Source organism: Chamaea fasciata, unplaced genomic scaffold (assembly GCF_029207755.1).
Source record: "Chamaea fasciata isolate MVZ Bird 193981 ecotype frontalis unplaced genomic scaffold, bChaFas1.0.hap1 SCAF_344, whole genome shotgun sequence".
Taxonomy (NCBI): Eukaryota; Metazoa; Chordata; class Aves; order Passeriformes; family Sylviidae; genus Chamaea; species Chamaea fasciata.
In genome coordinates this window covers 1-21529 of record NW_027094429.1, presented here as the reverse complement: position 1 = coordinate 21529, position 21529 = coordinate 1, and the positions used below count along the sequence as shown (strand labels likewise).

The 21529-nt window shown below is 46.7% G+C and overlaps 1 protein-coding gene across 1 annotated transcript; it reads left to right on the top strand.

The window, feature by feature from the left end:
• Positions 1 to 1740: 1740 nt before the first annotated feature.
• LOC136305274 (importin subunit beta-1-like) lies at positions 1741 to 20841 on the top strand (the record flags this gene model as incomplete). The annotated part of the gene is given in 10 exon segments (XM_066208554.1): positions 1741 to 2032; positions 2294 to 2352; positions 7319 to 7501; positions 11132 to 11332; positions 14873 to 15025; positions 16449 to 16508; positions 16618 to 16698; positions 16700 to 16708; positions 18244 to 18354; positions 20692 to 20841. Coding segments are annotated over 10 exon segments (1047 nt in total), but the record flags the coding sequence as incomplete, so codon positions are not given.
• Positions 20842 to 21529: the final 688 nt, after the last annotated feature.

Here is a 21529-nt window from a genome sequence, read left to right as displayed (position 1 = left end):
GCTGCTCCTCCTCCTCCTCCTGGAGCCCGGGATCTCCTCCCAGCCCGTGGAGGAAGGCAGATGTTTGCAGCTGGAATGGGAATGCTGCGGCCAGCTGGTTTCTCATTCCAGGGTTTTCCCTGGATCATGGAATCCTGGAATGGTTTGGGTGGGAAGGGATCTTAAATCCCATCCCATTCCCATCTCCCATGATCCCAGGGTGCTCCAAACCCCATCAAACCCAGCCCTGGACATTTCCAGGGATGCAGGAGCAGCCACAGCTTCTCGGGGAAATCTCCGCAGCGTTTTTAGAGCTTCAGTGTAAAAACTTCTTCCTTTTATCTCATTTAAATCGATTTAAAACCGTCCTCCCCTGGCCTACGGCAACATTCCATAAAATCACAGAACATCCTGAGCTGGAAGAGCCCCACAGGGAACATCCAGCCCTGCAGGACACCCCGAAATCCCACCCTGTGCATCCCTGTGCAAACATCCCTGGAGCTTTGGAAGGTTTGGGATCACACCCATTCCCTGGGGAGCTGTCCCAGTGCTCCTCTTCCAAGCAGGAATTCCTTCCCCAAACCCTGTCTGACCCTCTCCCGGCCACATTTCTCCCCGCAGTCCATGGGATGCCGTTCCCGGAGCGTTTCCCTTTCCCGGGAACGGGCGATGCTGGAAGGGCCGAGCCCGGCGCTGTGCTCGCCTCTCCCGCCCCTTCCCGGGGCCGCGTCCCGGTAATTGCCGCTCCGTGTTTACGGGATGTGTCACTAATTACCACTCCTCGTTAGGGCCCGTTAATTGGTCACAGGCTTTGTCCTGCCCTTCTCCAGCGATCCCGTTTGTTCTTTCCCTTCCCATTCCCGCCGCCCTCGGCCGTGCCCGGTGTCACGGCGGGCTGGGGACACCCCGGGAGGCGGAGGGACCCCGGGGCCGGTGCGGGGACACTCGGGGACACCGGAGCCGGGGCAGGGCGGGGTTGTCTCCCTCTGCCGGGGTCCCACCCGGTCACCGGCCCGCGGGACACGGCGCCGGTTCTTGCGGGGTGTGCGACCCGGAGCGACCCTGCAGGGCCGGGCAGGACACACCGGGACACCCCGGGACACACCCTCGGGACATCCCGGGACACAGCGGACGCACCGGGACACGGCCCCGGGAAACCCGCGCCGGCTCCGCTTCCCGCTGCGCGCCGAGCACGTGGCTCCTCCCAAGCCGGTTCCGGTGCCGCTACCCGGAGCCGCTGCCGCCTCTTCCCGCGGGCGGAGCCGCAGCGGGCAGGGCCGGGAAGCACCGGCAGTGCCGGTGACGCCGCTCTCGGTCCCGGTAATCCCGGTGCTCCCGGTGCCTCCCCCACCCGCGGCCTCACGTGGTCGCGCCCCTTTCCGCCCCCCCCCCAGCAATGGTCCCGCCCGGCCCCGCCCAATCCCCGCGCGCGCCGGGGAGGCCCCGCCCCCTTCTCCTTCCTCCCCCGCTCCCCCCCCTTGGCGCCCCCCCCCCCCGCGCCAATGGCCTCGCGCCGCCGGCCGGGCCAATGGGAGAGCGCGCGCGCCGGCCCGGGGGGGCCCCGGCGGCCAATCAGCGCGGCGGGCGCGGGGCGCGCGCGCGGGGCCTCCTGGTGTATCCCTCCGCCGCCCGGTGCGCGCGCGCGCCGCCGCCTCCCCGCTCGCGCGGCCCCTTCTTTTTTTTTTTTTTATTTTTTTCTTCTTCCCTCCCTTTTTTTTTTTTTTTGTCTTCTTTCCGTTTTTTTTTTTTTTTTCCGTTTTTTTTTTTTTTTTTTTAAATAAATAACTAATCTTTCGCCACCGCACCGGGAGAAGCCAACTCCCCGCCGCTCCCGCCGCTCCGCTGTCCGGCCTCCGCCCGCCGCCTCCGCGGGGCAGGCCCCGGCTTTCCGCCCTTCCCCTCCCTCCCTCCCTCCCCTCCTCCGGCCCGCCCCGCTTCCCCCCCCCCCTCCCCTTCCCCTCCTCCTCCTCCTCCTCCTCCTCCCGCCGGCGCCGGAGCCGCCACGCCGCCGCCATGGAGCTCATCACCATCCTAGAGAAGACGGTCTCGCCGGGTAAGGGCGCGGGGCTGAGGGCTGAGGGCGGCGGGGCGGGCAGGCCCGGCGGGGCCGGGCGGGGCGGGGGCCGCGCAACCCGCGGGGCGGCCCAGGCGGCTCCCGCAGCCCCGGGGAGGGCGTGGGCGGCGGGGAAGGCCGCGGGGCGGGCGGGAAGCGGAGCGGCGGGGAGGCTCCCGGGCACGGCGAGCAGCGCGCTCCGGAGCCTGAGGGGCCCTGGCGGTTGGGCCGCGCCTGACGCCGGTTTCCCCCCCTCCGCAGACTGCTCGGAGCTCGAGGCGGCGCAGAAGTTCCTGGAGCAGGCGGCCATCGAGAACCTGGTGAGCGCTCGGAACGGTCTCGGGGGTCGCGGGGCCGGCGCTGCCCCGAGCGCTCCGCGGCCCCCCCCGCCCCGCCCGGCTCGGCCCGGCCCGGCCCGGCCGCCATGGCCGCTGCCGCCCCTGCCCGCGCCCGGCGGCCGCGCGAGCCAATCACAGCGCGCCCTGCGGGCCCGGCGGCCAATCAGCGCGCGGCGCCGGGCCGGGGGGCGGGGCCGGTGCGGGAGCGGCCGCGGGCCATGTGCGGCCACCGCGGCCATCGCGGCCCCGGGCGCCGCCCGGTCCTAAAGCCCGGCCGCCCTCGGGGACCCCGCGGGGCTCCTCCGGCCGCTCCCGGGAGCTCTGCTCCGTCCTAAAGCCCGGCCGCCCTCGGGGACCCCGCGGGGCTCCTCCGGCCGCTCCCGGGAGCTCTGCTCCGTCCTAAAGCCCGGCCGCCCTCGGGGACCCCGCGGGGCTCCTCCGGCCGCTCCCGGGAGCCCTGCTCCGTCCTAAAGCCCGGCCGCCCTCGGGGACCCCGCGGGGCTCCTCCGGCCGCCCCCGGGAGCCCTGCTCCGTCCTAAAGCCCGGCCGCCCTCGGGGACCCCGCGGGGCTCCTCCGGCCGCCCCCGGGAGCCCTGCTCCGTCCTAAAGCCCGGCCGCCCTCGGGGACCCCGCGGGGCTCCTCCGGCCGCCCCCGGGAGCCCTGCTCCGTCCTAAAGCCCGGCCGCCCTCGGGGCTCCTCCGGCCGTCCCCGGGACCCCCGTTGGCTCCTAGCGCTCGCCGCACCCCCGCCCGGTGCCGCTGCCCGCTCCTTGTGTCCGGTTCTATCCCCGGTCCTACGGGAGCCAGTCCCAGCCCTGCTGTTCCCGGGATCCCTGCCCCGTTCTCCTGCCCGGTCCTTGTGCCCTCAGGACCCCTCGAGATCCCCACCCGGGCGGGGTCGGAGCTTTGGGGCGCTGGGGAGAAGCTCAGGGGTGTCTGGTGGGGGAGGGAGGCTCGGCTGGGCAGGGGGGAGTTGCACCCCCCCCCCCGGTGTGACCTTAAATTTGAGGAGGAAAAGAAATGGGGAAAAAAAAAAAAACGGGAAAAGAAAAGGGGGAGAAAAAGAAGCCCAAACTCCCGGGTATTTAAGGCTCTGCTGGTGCTTGAGGAGGGATTTTGCTTAGTCAAGGCGTGGGGCTGCAGCTGTGGCAGGTCCTGGCAGGGATGGGGGGTCCCGGTGTCTGGGCGCTGTCCTTGTCACAGCCCCCGTTATCACCCCCAAAAGTGTCACCTGTCACCTCAGCAGCAGTTCCCTGCCCTGGCCTGCTGTGACCTGAGGAACCCACGGAGGTTTTTCTGCGTTCCTGCTGCTGTTGACAGGAGTGTGAGCCCCCCTCGCACTCAGCTTCTGTGCTCAACCGGAATTTTGGGGGAGAATCCTCTGGGGTGGCGCTGCTGGAGCCTCAGGAACCCCCTGGCTGAGCCTGGATCTCCAGGCGTGAGGGAATTTGGGGTGACGAGCAGGAGCTGCTCGTGGTCCTGATCTCCAGGTGTTGGGAGGAGAGGGGGATTTCCCAAGGTTTCGTTTTATTTTTCCTCCCAGCCTTGCGGGGTTCCTCCAGGCGTTTTGGTTTTACTTTGATTTGTGAGAGGCAGGAGTGGGTGAGAGCAGAGCTTGGGCTGGGACCAGGGATTTGTGGGGGACTGGGGACGTGGAATGGTCCGGGGGGGGATGAAGCAGGAGGATGAGGATGAGGATGAAGCAGGAGGACAAAGCAGGAGGGTGAGGATGAAGCAGCAGGATGAGGATGAAGCAGCAGGATGAAGATGAAGCAGGAGGATGAGGATGAAGATGAAGCACAGGATGATGAGGATGAAGCAGGAGGGTGAGTGGAGCACAGGATGAAGCAGGAGGATGAGGATGAAGATGAGGCAGGAGGATGAGGAAAAAGCAGGAGGATGAAGCAGAGGATGAGGATGAAGCAGGAGGAGGAGGATGAAGCACAGGAGGGTGGGGATGGAGCACAGGATGAAGCAGGAGGATGAGGATGAAGATGAGGCAGGAGGAGGAGGACGAAGCAGGAGGATGAAGATGAAGATGAAGCACAGGAGGGTGAGGATGAAGCAGGAGGATGAAGCACGGGGGGTTGAGGATGGAACACAGGATGAAGCAGGAGGATGAGGCTGAAGCAGGAGGATGAGGATGAAGATGAGGCAGGAGGAGGAGGACGAAGCAGGAGGATGAAGCAGAGGATGAAGATGAAGCAGAGGATGAGGATGAAGCGGGAGGCTGAAGCAGGAGGATGAGGATGAAGCAGGAGGAGGAGGACGAAGCAGGAGGATGAAGCACAGGAGGGTGAGGATGGAGCACAGGATGAAGCAGGAGGATGAGGATGAAGATGAGGCAGGAGGATGAGGAAAAAGCAGGAGGATGAAGCAGAGGATGAAGATGAAGCAGAGGATGAGGATGAAGCGGGAGGCTGAAGCAGGAGGATGAGGATGAAGCAGGAGGAGGAGGACGAAGCAGGAGGATGAAGCACAGGAGGGTGAGGATGGAGCACAGGATGAAGCAGGAGGATGAGGATGAAGATGAGGCAGGAGGATGAGGAAAAAGCAGGAGGATGAAGCAGGAGGATGAGGATGAAGCAGGAGGAGGAGGATGAAGCACAGGAGGGTGAGGATGGAGCACAGGATGAAGCAGGAGGATGAGGATGAAGATGAGGCAGGAGGAGGAGGACGAAGCAGGAGGATGAGGATGAAGATGAAGCACAGGATGATGAGGATGAAGCAGGAGGATGAAGCATGGGAGGGTGAGGATGGAGCACAGGATGAAGCAGGAGGATGAGGATGAAGATGAAGCACAGGAGGGTGAGGATGAGGAATTCATCCCCACCACAGGCTGTGGTCACTGGGAGGGATAAACCTTTCCCAGGGGCTTTGGGAGCATCACCCAGTTCCCTGATGAAGCCTCCTGCTCTTCCTCATCCTCCTTCCTCCTCCTCTCCACCCCTCATTTATCCCCTTTTTACTTAATTTTCCCCCTTTTTACCCAATTTTTCCCCTTTTCCCTGATTTTTCCCTGGTGGGAGCCAGGTCAGGCAAACCTTCTTTTCCCTCTCCCAACCCTGGCAGTTCCATCTGATGCTGCTCATTTTTTTTTAGCCCCGAAATCTCATGAAAAGACAATTTTTTTTTTCCTGCTGATTCATGGGTGGAGAAAAACCCGAGGATGCTTCTCCACTTGTGAATTTCAGGAGTTCCCTTGTCCCAAACTTCTGGGTTGGTCCCGTGACCTAATTCTGGGCTGGTTCCTCGCTCAGAATAAAATCAAGAGTGTAAAATTGAGTTGGAAGTGGTTTTAGTGAGGTCTGATTGTGGAGTTTATTCTATTCCCCTAAATTCAGAATATTTCTAAGGCTTTACACCCATCCCTTGAAGTTTTCTCATATTTTTTAACGCCAAATTCTGAAGTTTAAACGTTGAAGAGTTGAGGATGGAAGAATTAAAATGAATTTTTATCTCAAGAGCTGGGCTCGGGGCATTGAAGTTGTTTGTTCAACTTTTGAATGGTGAGTGGGTTTTAAAAACGGATATTTAGTGCCTCAAAACCTTTGTAATTTAGGATTAAGGGGTTTTTTATTTTTTAAAGATCTATTTTTAGATTTCTTAAGAGCTTCTAGAAATGGGTTTAATGTTAAAAAAGTTGGAGATTTTTAGGAAAATCACGATTTTAGTTGGTGTAAAAAGGTTTGGGAAGGGAAGCAGCTGCTCCCACGATTTCCTAGGAAGGCTCAAAAGCGAAAAGCTTTTGAGGGAAAATATTCAGGAAAGAAAAACCCCAAAACTCAGCTGAGCCTTGACTTCAGGGGGAGCCTCTGAAATGTGAAGAAATTCAAAACTTTGGAAAGGTTTAAAAATGAAAGGTTTTAGCAAAGGAAGTGGCAGCAATGCCAGGGGGTTTTATATGTGCACTGAGGTGGTTTTTTGGGGCGTTAATCATCATTTTGGGGGGTTAATTATCATTTTGGGGGGTTAATTATCATTTTGAGGGGTTAAATCATCAGTCTGAGGACTAAAATCATAACTTTGGGGGTTAAATCATTATTTTTGAAGGATTAAATCATTATTTTGGGGGGTTAAATCATCATTTTGAGGGTTTAATCACCATTTTGATCAGCAGAAAGTTTGAGATGTCCCAAATCAGAGATTCCACATTTTACCAACAAAATCACCCAAACAACGACCAGGGAATTCCTCCTTCCCACGCAGCAAATCCACTTTTTCTTGCCCCATAAATCCATTTATTTAAAGGAATTCTCAGGGCCAGGCAGGAGCAGGGAAGGTAACTGGGCTCTGGTGATTTTGAGGGGTTAAATCGTCATTTTGAGGGGTTAAATCATCATTTTGGGGGGTTCAATCATCATTTTGAGGGGTTAAACCATCATTTTGGGGGGTTAAACCATCATTTTGGGGGGTTAAATCATCATTTTGAGGGGTTAAACCATCATTTTGAGGGCTTAAATCATCATTTTGAGGGGTTAAACCATCATTTTGGGGGGTTAATTATCATTTTGGGGGGTTAAACCATCATTTTGGGGGGTTAATCATCATTTGAGAGGTTAAACCATCATTTTGGGGGGTTAAATCACCATTTTGATCAGCAGAAAATCTGGGAGGTCCCAAATCCGAGATCCCACATCTTCCCAACGGAATCACCCGAACAACGACCAGGGAATTCCTCCTTCCCACCCGCCAAATCCACTTTATTTTGCCCCATAAATCCATTTATTTAAAGGAATTCTCAGGCCCAGGCTGGAGCGGGGAAGGTAAACTGAGCTCTAAAATAAAATCCCAACCCGGCAGAGCCACCGGAGCTTCCGGCTCTTCCCGTGAGGAGCTTAACCCGTAATCTGGGCGCAGATCCGGGCCCGGGGGCGGCTTTCGGGGGGGGCCTGGCCGAGCTCTGCGGGGTACCTGGAGGGGCTTTTTGACCCCGCTGTCTCCTCAGCCAACCTTCCTGGTGGAGCTGTCCAAAGTGCTGGCCAACCCCGGCAACAGCCAGGTCGCTCGCGTGGCCGCCGGGCTGCAGATCAAGAACTCGCTGACCTCCAAGGACCCCGACATCAAGGCTCAGTACCAGCAGAGATGGCTGGCCATCGACGCCAACGCCCGCAGGGAGGTCAAGAACTTCGTAAGTTTTCTGGGTTTTTTTTCCTCTTTTTTTTTTTTTTTTTCCTGTTAAGTCCATGTTGGGAGGGGTGGGTGAGAGAAGTTTGTAAGTCTTGAGGTTTTTTTCCTCTTAATTCTGGGGTGTGTGAGAGAAGTTTGTAAGTCTTGAGGTCTTTTTCCTCTTAATTCTGGGTCTGGAGGGGTGGGTGTGAGAAGTTTGTAAGTCTTGAGGTTTTTTTCCTCTTAATTCTGGGGTGAGTGAGAGAAGTTTGTAAGTTTTGGGGGTTTTTTTCCCCTTAATTCCATGATGGGAGGGGTGGGTGAGAGAACTTTGTAAGTCTTGAGGTCTTTTTCCTCTTAATTCTGGGTCTGGAGGGGTGGGTGAGAGAACTTTGTAAGTCTCGGGGGTTTTTTTCCCCTTAATTCTGGGTCTGGAAGGATGGGTGAGAGAACTCTGTAAGTCTTGGAGACTTTTCCTCGTTTTTTCCTCTTAATTCTGGGATGGGTGAGAGAACTTTGTAAGTCTTGAGGTTTTTTTTTTCCTCTTTTTCCCTTTAATTCCATGTTGGGAGGGGTGAGTCAAGAACTTTGTAAGTCTTGGAGGTTTTTTTTCCTCTTTTTTCCCCTTAATTCTGGGTCTGGAGGGGTGGGTGAGAGAACTTTGTAAGTCTTGGAGGTTTTTTTCCTCTTTTTTCCCCTTAATTCTGGGTCTGGAGGGGTCGCTGAGGCACGCTCTCCGTGGTTTTCCACCTTAAAAACCATCCCGTGGCTGCTGGAGCAGCAGCAGGTGCTCGGTTCTGGGAGTTGGTTTCATCTGGATGAGTTTTGGGATGGGATTTGGAGAAAGATCTTCCCTCAGAGGTTGGTTGAGTGCTGGCACAGCTCCCCAGGGAATGGGTGTGATCCCAAACCTTCCAAAGCTCCAGGGATGTTTGCACAGGGATGCACAGGGTGGGATTTCGGGGTGTCCTGCAGAGCTGGATGTTCCCTGTGGGGCTCTTCCAGCTCAGGATGTTCTGTGATTTTATGGAACGTTGCCGTAGGCCAGGGGAGGACGGTTTTAAATCGATTGAAATGAGATAAAAGGAAGAAGTTTTTACACTGAGGCTCTAAAAACGCTGCGGAGATTTCCCCGAGAAGCTGTGGCTGCTCCTGCATCCCTGGAAATGTCCAAGGCCAGGCTGGACGGGATTTGGGGGAGTGGAAAATCCTCCTTTCCATGGCACTGGGTGGGATTTAAGGTCCCAAACCATTCCAGGATTCTGTGGCTTCTCCTGAGCTTTGATTTTTCTGCAGGAAATGCTTTTTTAAGAAACATTTTTCTTCCTTTTCTGAGGAAGAACTTCCCCAAGTGCTCGCCAATCCCCACCAACACCTTCGAAACCCTCTGAGTCTGAACAACATTCACATGAGGAAGTCTTAACAGTAGAAAACAGGAAAAAAAATGGAAGTTCCAGGTAGAAAATGAAACAAAAATTCGGGTTTTTTCTTTCCCAAGGTTCCTTTTTGCCCTGTGCCCGTTGGAGTTCAGAGCCTGCAGGGACAGAAGTGGTGGCTCAGGAGTTTTTTTGGTTTTGTTTTTATTTTTTTTGGCTGATGGGAGCAAAAAAAAACCCGCTGCTGGGATTTGTGCAGAGCTCAGTGATTGATTCAGCTCAGCCATGAGCTTTTATATTTATTTATTTTGTGTGCGTGTGTGTGTGTTAATGGAATCTCTGGCCATTAATCCCCAGAATTATTTGGGTTGGGAGAACCTTAAATTCCATCTTTTCCTTATCCCAAGGCGCTCCAAACCTTGGCCGTTCCTGGGATCATCAGTGAGATAAATTTGGGTGGGAGATGTTGGAGCACCTTTGATCTCTTTTATTTCCGTGGGATTTTTCCGGGCTCAGGAGTTGTCCTTGTGCGATGAGATTGAACAATTTGTTGCTGTTTTCAATGTCAGAAATTCAACATTTGGGAAATGAACGTGTGGAACTGGAAGCGCTGAAAGAATGAATCCTCGGCTCTTGGGTTTTGAAAGTTTTGTTGGTGTGTAATAACCAAAAATGCCGGGGGGAAAAAAAGCAAACCTCTCCCTTATTTTTTATAGGAAATATTCTTGGTGTTCAGGTGGAAGTGAGCGAAGAAAAGCGTTTCACTCTGTATTTTTTTTACAAAAAAGTTGGACACATATATAAATAATATATAATAGATATGGTATAAATGTCTAAATATAAATGTAATTTATATGATATATAAGTGTACATACTGGTTACATATATATAAGGAATATGTAATAGGTGTTATATGAATGTATAAATATAAATGAAATGTACAATATGATATAGTGTAATATAATATAATATATATAATATATATAATATAATATAATATAATATAATATACAGTGTAAATGTAGCTATTCTATGCATATATTTAAAAATATGTAACAGGTATTATGTAAATGTATAAATATGACTCTAATATATAATATAGTATAATATAATATATAATATACATAATGTAAATGTATAAGTGTAAATGCATTAAATGTATCAATGTATTTTCCAAAGTCGCATTTAGCATCCTCTGTAGTTAAAAAACCCATACGTTAATAATTAAAATTTTGTGATTATCTACATCTAGAATATATCTTTAATATCTTAATGTTAAATCGCTTTAATATGGCTTTAATATCTAAAATTAAATGTGAAGTTAATGTGATAAGTTCCTTTTCTTTTTTTTAAAACAATTCTAGACTCAAAGCCCATATTTTTTAAATTTAGATATTCAAAATTCAGTATTAAAAAAAAAAAATTAGAGTTTAAAATATCCTTACAAAAAAAAATTTAATTTTAATTGAAAAACTAAACTATGTCGACGCATATTTTTTGAATTTAAGCATTCAAGATTCGATATTCAGAAAAAAAAATAGAATTTGAAATAGCTTTACCAAAAAAAATTGATTAAAAATCTAAACTATCTCAACCCATAGTAATTTTTGGATTTAAATACTCAATTAAAAAAGAGCAGAATTTCAAATACGTTTACAAAAAAAAATATTTTCATTTTAAAAATAAACTCTATCGAGCCATACTTTTTAAACATTCAAAATTCAATACTCCAAAAAAAAAAATGAAAATCCCTTTACCAAAACAAATTTTATTTTAAATAAAAAACTGAACTATGTTAACCCGTAATATGTTTTGAATTTAAACATTCAAAATCCAATATCCCAAAAGAAAAAAATTGCATTTTAAAATTCTAAATTTTTTAACAAAAATAATATTTTTAATTAGAAAACTCAACTATATCAACCCATAATGTCGTTTAAATTTAAACACTCAAAATCTAATATTAAAAAAAAATTGAATTTAAACTTTTTAAATCCAATATTAATACAAAAACTGAATTTAAACATTTAAAATCCAATACTCAAAAAAAAAAAAGATTTTAGAATTTAAAATGCTTTTACAAAAAAAAAAATGAATTAAAAAGCCAAACTATATCCACCCATAATATTTTCTCAATTTAAACATTCAAATCCTGATATCCCCAAAAAAAATAAAATTTTAGGATTTAAAATTCTAATTATTTTTTTTTAAATTAAAAAAAAATTAATTTTAATTAAAAACCCTAATTAACCTCCATTCCCCCGTTGTAATTTCAGGTGCTGCAGACTCTGGGCACGGAGACGTACCGGCCGAGCTCGGCGTCGCAGTGCGTGGCCGGCATCGCCTGCGCCGAGATCCCCATGAACCAATGGCCCGAGCTGATCCCGCAGCTGGTGGCCAACGTCACCAACCAGCACAGCACCGAGCACATGAAGGAGTCCACGCTCGAGGCCATCGGTTACATCTGCCAGGACATCGTGAGTCGCCCCGGGGCTTTCGGAGGGGTTGTTTGGGAAGGGTTCTGCGGAGTTGGGTCTCCTGGCGCCCGTTGGAGGCCGTGCCAGGAAGGGTTGGGTTGGGTTTGTTAGGATTTGGGTTGGATTCTTTGGGTTGGATTCTTTGGGTTGGATTCTTTGGGTTGGATTCTTTGGGTTGGATTCTTTATGTTGGGGTTTTTAGATTTGTTGGGATTTGGATTGGATTCCTTGGGTTGGAGTTTTTAGATTTGTTGGGTTTTGGGTTGGACTCTTTGGGTTGGAGTTTTTAGATTTGTTGGGATTTGGGTTGGATTCTTTGGGTTGGGGTTTTTAGATTTGTTGGGATTTGGGTTGGGTTCTTTGGGTTGGAGTTTTTAGATTTGTTGGGTTTTGGGTCGAACTCTTTGGATTGGACTCTTTGGGTTGGGGTTTTTAGATTTGTTGGGATTTGGGTTGGATTCTTTGGGTCGGACTCTTTGGGTTGGGGTTTTTAGATTTGTTGGGATTTGGATCGGATTCTTTGGGTTGGGGTTTTTAGATTTGTTGGGTTTTGGGTTGAACTCTTTGGGTTGGACTCTTTGGGTTGGAGTTTTTAGATTTGTTGGGATTTGGGTTGGGTTCTTTGGGTTGGAGTTTTTAGATTTGTTGGGTTTTGGGTTGAACTCTTTGGGTTGGACTCTTTGGGTTGGAGTTTTTAGATTTGTTGGGTTTTGGGTTGGGTTCTTTGGGTTGGGGTTTTTAGATTTGTTGGGTTTTGGATTGGGTTCTTTGGGTCGGACTCTTTGGGTTGGGGTTGTTGGGTTTGGTTGAGGGTTGGATTGGTTTTGGATTTGTAGGATTGACTTTAGGGTTGAGTTCTTAGCTTTGGATTGTTTTGGGGTTGGATTTTTCGTTTGATTTTGGGTTGGGTTTTGGGTTGGACTTTTGGTTTGATTTTGAGTTAGTTGGGTTGGATTTCTTGGGTTTTTTGGACTGGGTTTGTTGGGTTTTGGATTGGTTTCTTTCAGTTGGACTTTTGGTTTGATTTTGGTTTGGTTGGGTTGGGTTTGTTGGGTCTTTGGACTGGATTTGTTGGGTTTTGGATTGGTTTCTTTCAGTTGGACTTTTGGTTTGATTTTGGTTTGGTTGGGTTGGGTTTGTTGGGTTTTTTGGACTGGGTTTAGGGTTGAGTTCTTTGCTTTGGGCTTTTGGTTTGATCTGGGGTTGGTTGGGTTGGGTTTTGGCTTGGATTTTTTGGGTTGGGGTTTTTGGATTGGTTGGGTTGGGCTTAGGGTTGAGTTTTTAGCGCTGGATTATTTTGGGTTGGGCTGTGGTTGGATTTTGGGTTTGTTGGGTTTTTTTGGGTTGGGTTTTGGGTTGGACTTTTTGACTTTGGTTGGATTTAGGATTGAGTCCTTTTCTTTGGGCTTTTGGTTTGATTTTGGGTTTGTTGGTTGGATTTTGAGCTCAGCTTTTGGGGTTGAATTTTCTCGGCTGCGGGTTTTGGGTTGGATTTGTTTGATTTGTTGGGTTGGTTTTAGGCTTGGATTTGTTTTGGGTTTGTTGAGTTGGGTTTTGAGTTGAGTCCTTTGGGTTGGACTTTTTTGTTTGGACTTTGGATTGGGGCTTCTAAATTGTATTTTTTTGGGGTTTTGGGGTTGGATTTTGGGTCGGATTTGGGTTTTTCCCAGAGGGTGGTCAGGCACTGGAGCAGCTCCCCATGGAATGGTCGTGATCCCAAACCTGCCAGAGCTCCAGGAGCGTTTGGACAACACTCCCAGGGACAGGGTGGGATTTTTGGGATGTCCTGCAGGGCTGGATGATCCCACTCAGGACATTCCACAATTCTCCCACTTTGTGGTCTTGGAGGCCTTTCCCAGCCTTGAGAATTCCCTGATTTCCAGGAGACTTTTATTCCAAATCTTACGGAATTCCTGATTTCCAGGAGACTTTTATGACCCTGGAGAACTTTCCTGACCTTGAGAATTCCCTGATTTCCAGGAGCCTTTTATGATCCTGGAGGGAATTCCTCGATTTCCGGGAGACTTTTATGACCCTGGAAGGCTTTCCTGACCTTAAGGTTTCTCAAGGAACTTTTACGATCCCGGAGGGATTTCCTGACCTTGAGGATTTCCAGGAGACTTTTATGATCTCGGGCTTTTCCAACCTTAAGGAATTCCCGATTCCCAGGAAACTTTTGTGATCTTCAAGGGCTTTCCTTGACCTTGAGGATTCCCTGATTTCCATGAGGCTTTTTCTGATCCTGGAGGGCTTTCCAAATCTTAAGGAATTCCTGATTTCCAGGACACTTTTATTATCTTGGGGGACTTTTGCAGCCCTAAGGATTCCCTGATTTCCTGGAGGGGTTTCCCTGATTTCCAGGAGACTTTTATGACCCTGGAGGGGTTTCCCTGATTTCCAGGAGACTTTTATTCCAAATCTTACGGAATTCCTGATTTCCAGGAGACTTTTATATGATCTTGGAGGGTTTTCTTAGGATTTCCAGGAGATCTTTATGATCTTGGGCTTTTTCCAACCTTAAGGAATTCCTGATTTCCAGGAGACTTTATTGCTCCTGGAGGGGATCCCTGATTTCCTGGAGACATTTATGACCCTGGAGGGGATTTTCTGATTTCCAGGAGATTTTTTATGATCTTGGGCTTTTCCAACTCGAAGGATTCCCTGATTTCCAGGAGACTTTAATGCTCCTGGAGGGAATTCCCTGATTTCCCGGAGATTTTTCTGACCCTGGAGGTGTTTCCTGCCCGATTTTCCATCCTGCTGGCGCGGGATGGTTCCTGGAAGCTCTGACCTCCTTTCCCACCACAGATCCAGGTCGTCATTCCTGAAGGGAATTCGGAGGCTCCGTGTCCCTGCAGGGAGAAACCAGGGATTTATTTATATTTATTTATATTTACTTATATTTATCTTTATTTATTTCTATTTGTTTCTATTTATTTCTATTTTAAAGCCCTGGGTTCCTTTCCTGCTCTGGAAAAACCTGAATTTCCTCTGGCCAGAGGAGCCCTTGTAGGATTGGTTCAGGAATTTTGGATACAGGAATGTTTTAGTTTTTGAGGGAATATTTTGATTTTTTTAATGGGAAGATTCCGTTTTTTATAGGAAAATTGCACTTTTTGAGGGAACATTTCTGGTTTTGAGTAAAATATTTCTCTTTTTGAGTAAAATATTTTGCTCTTTGAGGGAGTTTTCCACTTTTTGAGGGAATATTTCACTTTTTGACTAAAATCTTCCACTCTTTGAGGGAGCATTCCCCTTTTTATGGGATCATTCTGCTTTTTGAGGGATTATTTCCCTTTCTGAGTAAAATATTCCATTCTTTGAGGGAATATTTCACTCTCTGAGTAAAATATTTCGTTCTGTGAGGGAACATTTCACTTTTTGAATAAAACATTTCACTCTGCGAGGGAATATTTCACTCTTTGAGTAAAATATTTCGCTCTTTGGGGCAATATTTCACTTTTTAAGAGAATATATTTAAATAATAACTCAATCCAATTATTTTTTTTTTTTTTTTAATATTTTTTTTTTTTTCCCTAGGATCCAGAGCAGCTCCAGGACAAATCCAATGAAATCCTGACTGCCATAATCCAGGGAATGAGAAAGGAGGAGCCCAGCAACAATGTGAAGCTCGCAGCCACCAACGCACTCCTGAACTCTTTGGAATTCACCAAAGCAAACTTTGACAAAGAGGTGAGAGGGAAAAAAAAAAAGGGGGGATAAAAATAAAATGAAATCCCCCGAAATTCTGGGATGGCCTTGCTGAATCCACGGTCGGTGATGAGGGTTCATGCACCACGCTGAGGTTTGATGGATAAATCCTGTGGAAACTGAGACTTGGATTCAGCTTTTTTGGCCCCCAAAGTGCTGGGAATCTTCAGCGGAGGGGAGCTGGTTTCCTCCTTTTTCTCTCCTTTTTCTCTCCTTTTTCCTCCTTTTTTCCTCCTTTTTTCCTCCTTTTTTCCTCCTTTTTTCCTCCTTTTTTCCTCCTTTTTTTCCTCCTTTTTTTCCTCCTTTTTTTCCTCCTCTTTTCCTCCTCTTTTCCTCCTCTTTTCCTCCTCTTTTCCTCCTCTTTTCCTCCTCTTTTCCTCCTCTTTTCCTCCTCTTTTCCTCCTCTTTTCCTCCTCTTTTCCTCCTCTTTTCCTCCTCTTTTCCTCCTCTTTTCCTCCTCTTTTCCTCCTCTTTTCCTCCTCTTTTCCTCCTCTTTTCCTCCTCTTTTCCTCCTCTTTTCCTCCTCTTTTCCTCCTCTTTTCCTCCTCTTTTCCTCCTCTTTTCCTCCTCTTTTCCTCCTCTTTTCCTCCTCTTTTCCTCCTCTTTTCCTCCTCTTTTCCTCCTCTTTTCCTCCTCTTTTCCTCCTCTTTTCCTCCTTTTCTTCCTCCTTTTCTTCCTCCTTTTCTTCCTCCTTTTCTTCCTCCTTTTCTTCCTCCTTTTCTTCCTCCTTTTCTTCCTCCTTTTCTTCCTCCTTTTCTTCCTCCTTTTCTTCCTCCTTTTCTTCCTCCTTTTCTTCCTCCTTTTCTTCCTCCTTTTCTTCCTCCTTTTCTTCCTCCTTTTCTTCCTCCTTTTCTTCCTCCTTTTCTTCCTCCTTTTCTTCCTCCTTTTTTTCTCCTTTTTTTTCTCCCTTCCCCCCTCCCCCTTTTTTTCCCCTACCTTCTTTTGCCCCCTCTGATTTTTTCCCCTCTTTTTTCCACCTCTTTTTTCCTCTTTTCCCCTTCTTCTCTCTCCCTTCCTTCTTTCCCTCTCCCCCTTTTTCTCCCCTCTCCCTCCCTTTTTCCCTTCCCCTTTCCCCTCCTTTCTCCTTCTTCCCCCCCCCCCATTTTCCCCCTCTTCCCTCTTTTTTTCACTCCCCTTTCCCCCTTTTGATTCCCATTTTGAGGGAAAAAATATTCCTATTTTGGGGAAGAAACAATTCCCATTTGGAGGTAAAAATATTCCAAATTCGAGGTAAAAACATTCCCATTTTGGGGTAAAAATGATTTAAAATAACCCAGGGAGTGGTGCCCTGTGCCTGTGCTGCTCCAGCCCTCATTTCACCCTCCCTGACAAGACTTTAAAAACTTAAATTCCTTTTTTAAACCCCCTTTTCATATTCTTTTCTTTCTTTTTTTTTTTTCCCCAGTCTGAAAGGCACTTTATTATGCAAGTAGTCTGTGAAGCCACACAGTGTCCAGACACGAGGGTGAGTAAAACTCAAAATTCCCTTTTTTGGGAACTCTCTGCCTCTGAATAAAAAAGATGAAAAAATAAGGAAGTGGTGTGAAAACGAGGATTTTTTTTGTGTGCCCCAGGTACGAGTGGCTGCCTTACAGAACCTGGTGAAGATAATGTCCCTTTATTATCAATATATGGAGACCTACATGGGGCCTGCCCCTCTTTGCTGTGAGTGTTTTATCTTTTAGGATTACATTTATTATGGGAGCTAATTGTATTTTTAATTGGATTTAGTTGGATTTCGAATTGGGTTTATAATTTTTATTTAATTGTATTTCTGATTCTCGCGTTTATTTCTCTGATTTCCCTTTTATTTGGGTTTCTATTTCTCATTTTTTAAGCTGGTCTCCCTGTTTTTATTCACAATTGTCTTTACAATTCTATTTATAATTTTATTTACAATTCTGTTTATAAATGTGTTGTTGTGTTTATCATTCTCACATTTATTTCTCTGATTTCCCTTTTATTTGGGTTTCTATTTCTCATTTTTTTAAGCTGGTCTCCCTGTTTTTATTCATAATTGTCTTTACAATTGTATTTAATTGTATTTACAATTTTATTTTCAATTGTATTGTTGTGTTTATCATTCTCACATTTATTTCTCTGATTGATTTCCCTTTGTTTATATTTATATTTCTCATATTTTTAACTGATCTCCCTGTTTTTATTGGAATTTTATTTCTCTGTTTATATTGATATTTATATTTTATTCTTCTTCTATTTATTTTGATATTTACCTGATTTTTCCCTCTGTTTGGTTTATATTTGTCACATTTATTTCTCTGATTTCCCTTTGTTTATATTTATATTTCTCATATTTTTAGCTGATCTCCCTGATTTTATTGAGATTTATTTCTCTGACTTTTCTCTATTTGATATTTACGTGATTTTCCCTCTGTTTGTATTTATATTTGTCACACTGATTTCTCTGATTTCCCTTTGTTTATATTTATATTTCTCACATTTTTAGCTGATCTCCCTGTTTTTATTGGAATTTATTTCTCTGATTTTTCTCTATTGATTTTGACATTTACCTGATTTTCCCTCTGTTTGGTTTATATTTGTCACATTTATTTCTCTGATTTCCCTTTGTTTGTATTTATATTTCTCATTTTTTTAGCTGATCTCCCTGATTTTATTGAGATTTATTTCTCTGATTTTTCTCTATTTGATATTTACGTGATTTTCCCTCTGTTTGTATTTATATTTTGTCACACTGATTTCTCTGATTTCCCTTTGTTTATATTTATATTTCTCATATTTTTAGCTGATCTCCCTGTTTTTATTGGAATTTATTTCTCTGTTTATATTGATATTTATATTTTATTCTTCTTCTATTTATTTTGATATTTACCTGATTTTTCTCTCTGTTTGTATTTATATTTGTCACATTTATTTCTCAGATTTCCTTTTGTTTATATTTATATTTCTCACATTTTTAGCTGATCTCCCTGATTTTATTGAGATTTATTTCTCTGATTTTTCTCTATTTATTTTGATATTTACGTGATTTTCCCCTCTGTTTGGTTTATATTTGTCACATTTATTTCTCTGATTTCCCTTTGTTTATATTTATATTTCTCACATTTTTAACTGCTCTCCCTGTTTTTATTGAGATTTATTTCTCCTGACAAATTGGGCTGACTTTCAGGAAGGGATAAACCCCTAAAATCCCAAACTTTTCCCCGTTTTTGCCCCCACAGATCACAATAGAGGCGATGAAAAGCGACATAGACGAGGTGGCTCTGCAGGGCATCGAGTTCTGGTCCAACGTGTGCGACGAGGAGATGGACCTGGCCATCGAGGCCTCCGAGGTGAGCCCGGGGAAGGCTGGAATTCCCGGGGAAATCCCTGAATAATCCCTTTTGGGAATTCTCTGGAAAATCCCTTTGGGAATTCCCTGAATAATCCCTTTGGGAATGCTGGAATTCCTGGGAAATCCCTTTGGGAAATCCCTGAATAACCCCTTTGGGAATGCTGGAATTCCCTGAATAATCCCTTTGGGAATGCTGGAATTCCCTGAATAATCCCTTTAGGAATTCTCTGGATTATCCCTTTGGGAATGCTGGAATTCCCTGAATAATCCCTTTGGGAATTCTCTGGATTATCCCTTTGGGAATGCTGGAATTCCTGGGAAATCCCTTTGGGAATTCCCTGAATAATCCCTTTGGGAATGCTGGAATTCCCTGAATAATCCCTTTGGGAATTTTCTGGATTATCCCTTTGGGAATGCTGGAATTCCTGGGAAATCCCTTTGGGAAATCCCTGAATAACCCCTTTGGGAATGCTGGAATTCCCTGAATAATCCCTTTGGGAATTCTCTGGAAAATCCCTTTGGAAATGCTGGAATTCCCGGGGAAAATCCCTTTGGGAATTCTCTGGATTATCCCTTTGGGAATGCTGGAATTCCTGGGAAATCCCTTTGGGAATTCCCTGAATAACCCCTTTGGGAATGCTGGAATTCTCTGGAAAATCCCTTTGGGAATTCTCTGGATTATCCCTTTGGCAAGGCTGGAATTCTCTGGAAAGTCCCTTTGGGAATTCCCTGGAAAATCCCTTTGGGAATGCTGGAATTCTCTGGAAAATCCCTCTGGGAATTCCCTGGAAAATCCCTTTGGGAATTCTCTGGATTATCCCTTTGGGAATGCTGGAATTCTCTGGAAAATCCCTTTGGGAATTCCCTGGATTATCCCTTTGGGAATGCTGGAATTCCCTGAATAATCCCTTTAGGAATTCTCTGGATTATCCCTTTGGGAATGCTGGAATTCCCTGAATAATCCCTTTGGGAATTCTCTGGATTATCCCTTTGGGAATGCTGGAATTCCTGGGAAATCCCTTTGGGAATTCCCTGAATAACCCCTTTGGGAATGCTGGAATTCCCTGAATAATCCCTTTGGGAATTCTCTGGATTATCCCTTTTGGCAAGGCTGGAATTCTCTGGAAAATCCCTCTGGGAATTCCCTGGAAAATCCCTTTGGGAATATTGGAATTCCCCAGAAAATCCCTTTGGGAATGATGGAATCCTGGAAAACTCCTTTGGGAATTCTGGAATTCCCTGGAAAATTCCTTTGGGAATTCCCTGGATTATCCCTTTGAGAATGCTGGAATTCCCTGGATTATCCCTTTGGGAATTCTCTGGAAAATCCCTTTGGAATCCTGGGTTTGACCGCCCTGGAGGCTCCTCCCGCTGTTCCCAAGGGGAAGGGAAAATTCCCGGGCTGGTTTTGGGGTCACAGCATCAAATAAAAAACTCCCAAAAAAAAGATTTCTGGCTCCTCTTTTTGGGGAGTTTTCGGCTCATTCGGGGAGATGAGTTTTTAGCTCCTCCTTCGGGAGTTCCCTGGAAAGAATCCGTGGGATTAATAAAATAACGTCCAGAATTTTGGGATCTGCCACAACCATGAGGGTTTTGGGGTTTGTTGGTTTTTTTTTTTGTCCCCGAAAGACGGGCTCACATTCCCTAAAATCCACGATTTATGAGTGAAATCTGGGATTGTGGGGTGAAATGAAAGTAATTATCCCGTGGAGAGGGATTTTTATTCTGCACGTTGGCAGAAATCATCGGGGCAGATCAATAACAGCCCAAACTTTGAAGGGCAAAATCGCATCCATTTTTTTTTTAATTAAAAGCAGCTAAATCTATATTTATGCTTGAATTCCCAAAAAAAAATGAAAGAAGGAAGGATAAAAGGACAGGCAGCAGCGGTGGGGTGAGGTTTATTTGCTCCAAAACCTTTGGCCTCCTTCACCTCGGGGTCACTTGGTAATTACACCTGACAGCCGAGTGAAAAATGAGGAGAATTGTGCCCTGGGAGGAGGGATGAGGAATTAAAAATGGATTCGGGGAAGTATTTAAAGCGGGTTTTTTTTGGAATATTTAACTGGGTGCAAAGTGCCCTTGAAACAACTCAGAATTTCTGTTGGGAAGGAAGGGGAATTTGTGGGGGAAAAAAAAACAAAGAGAATTTTTGCCTCCTGCTGTTGATCATTCAGCCTCTTAACGCTGAAAAAAAAAAAACCCCTGAAATTATATAAAAATGAAATTCTCATCTAAAGATTAAATTACTGTATAAATATTAAATCACTAAAGATTAGAATGATATCAAAAGCAGATCAAAAATCAACTTCTCACCTGCTCTCCCTCTCTGCAGGCGGCAGAGCAAGGACGGCCCCCAGAGCACACCAGCAAGTTCTATGCCAAGGGGGCCCTGCAATATTTGGTCCCCATTCTTACCCAGACCTTAACGAAACAGGTGAGTGCCACCTTCCCCCGAGGGAATTGCAGCTCGGGAGCTTTTCCCGTTCCCCCCCTGCTTCCTTTGGGAATTGGGGTTTGCATCCCATAAAAAACGCCTCAGGAGGTGCCTGGTCCGTGATGAGTTTTCATGCACCACTCTGAGCCAGTGATGCAGCAAGTTTTTGGGCTGAGACTGGGACTTGCCTCCTTTTTTTCCTGATCACGTCCCCTGGGTTTGTGGTTTCCGGAGGGGGTTTGGTGATTCCCTGTGTTCCTGACAAAGTGTTTGGGATGTTAAAGGCAATGTTGCGCGGGCCCCTGCCTCGTCTGACCTCCCAGTCCCTGGGATTTTGGAGGTCTGGGTTTGTTTAGTCCCTGTTAAACGCTTCCGGGGGTTTATTGGAGCTCGGGTTTGGTTGGGAGAGGAGATTTTTAGTGGTGCAGGGGCCAACTGGGGAGGATAGCAGGGCCTGAAGGAACGGAATTCCACCTGGGTGAGAGGGAAAAGTTCTTTTTGGGGATGGAAATTCCACCTGGGTGAGAGGGGAAAGACCTTTGTGGGAAGTGAAAATTCCACCTGTGAGAGGGAAAAGACCTTTGTGGGGATGAAAATTCCACCTGGATGAGAGGGGAAAGATCTTTGTGGGAATTGAAAATTCCACCTGGATGAGAGGGAAAAGATCTTTGTGGGAATTGAAAATTCCACCTGGATGAGAGGAAAAAGATCTTTGTGGGAATTGAAAATTCCACCT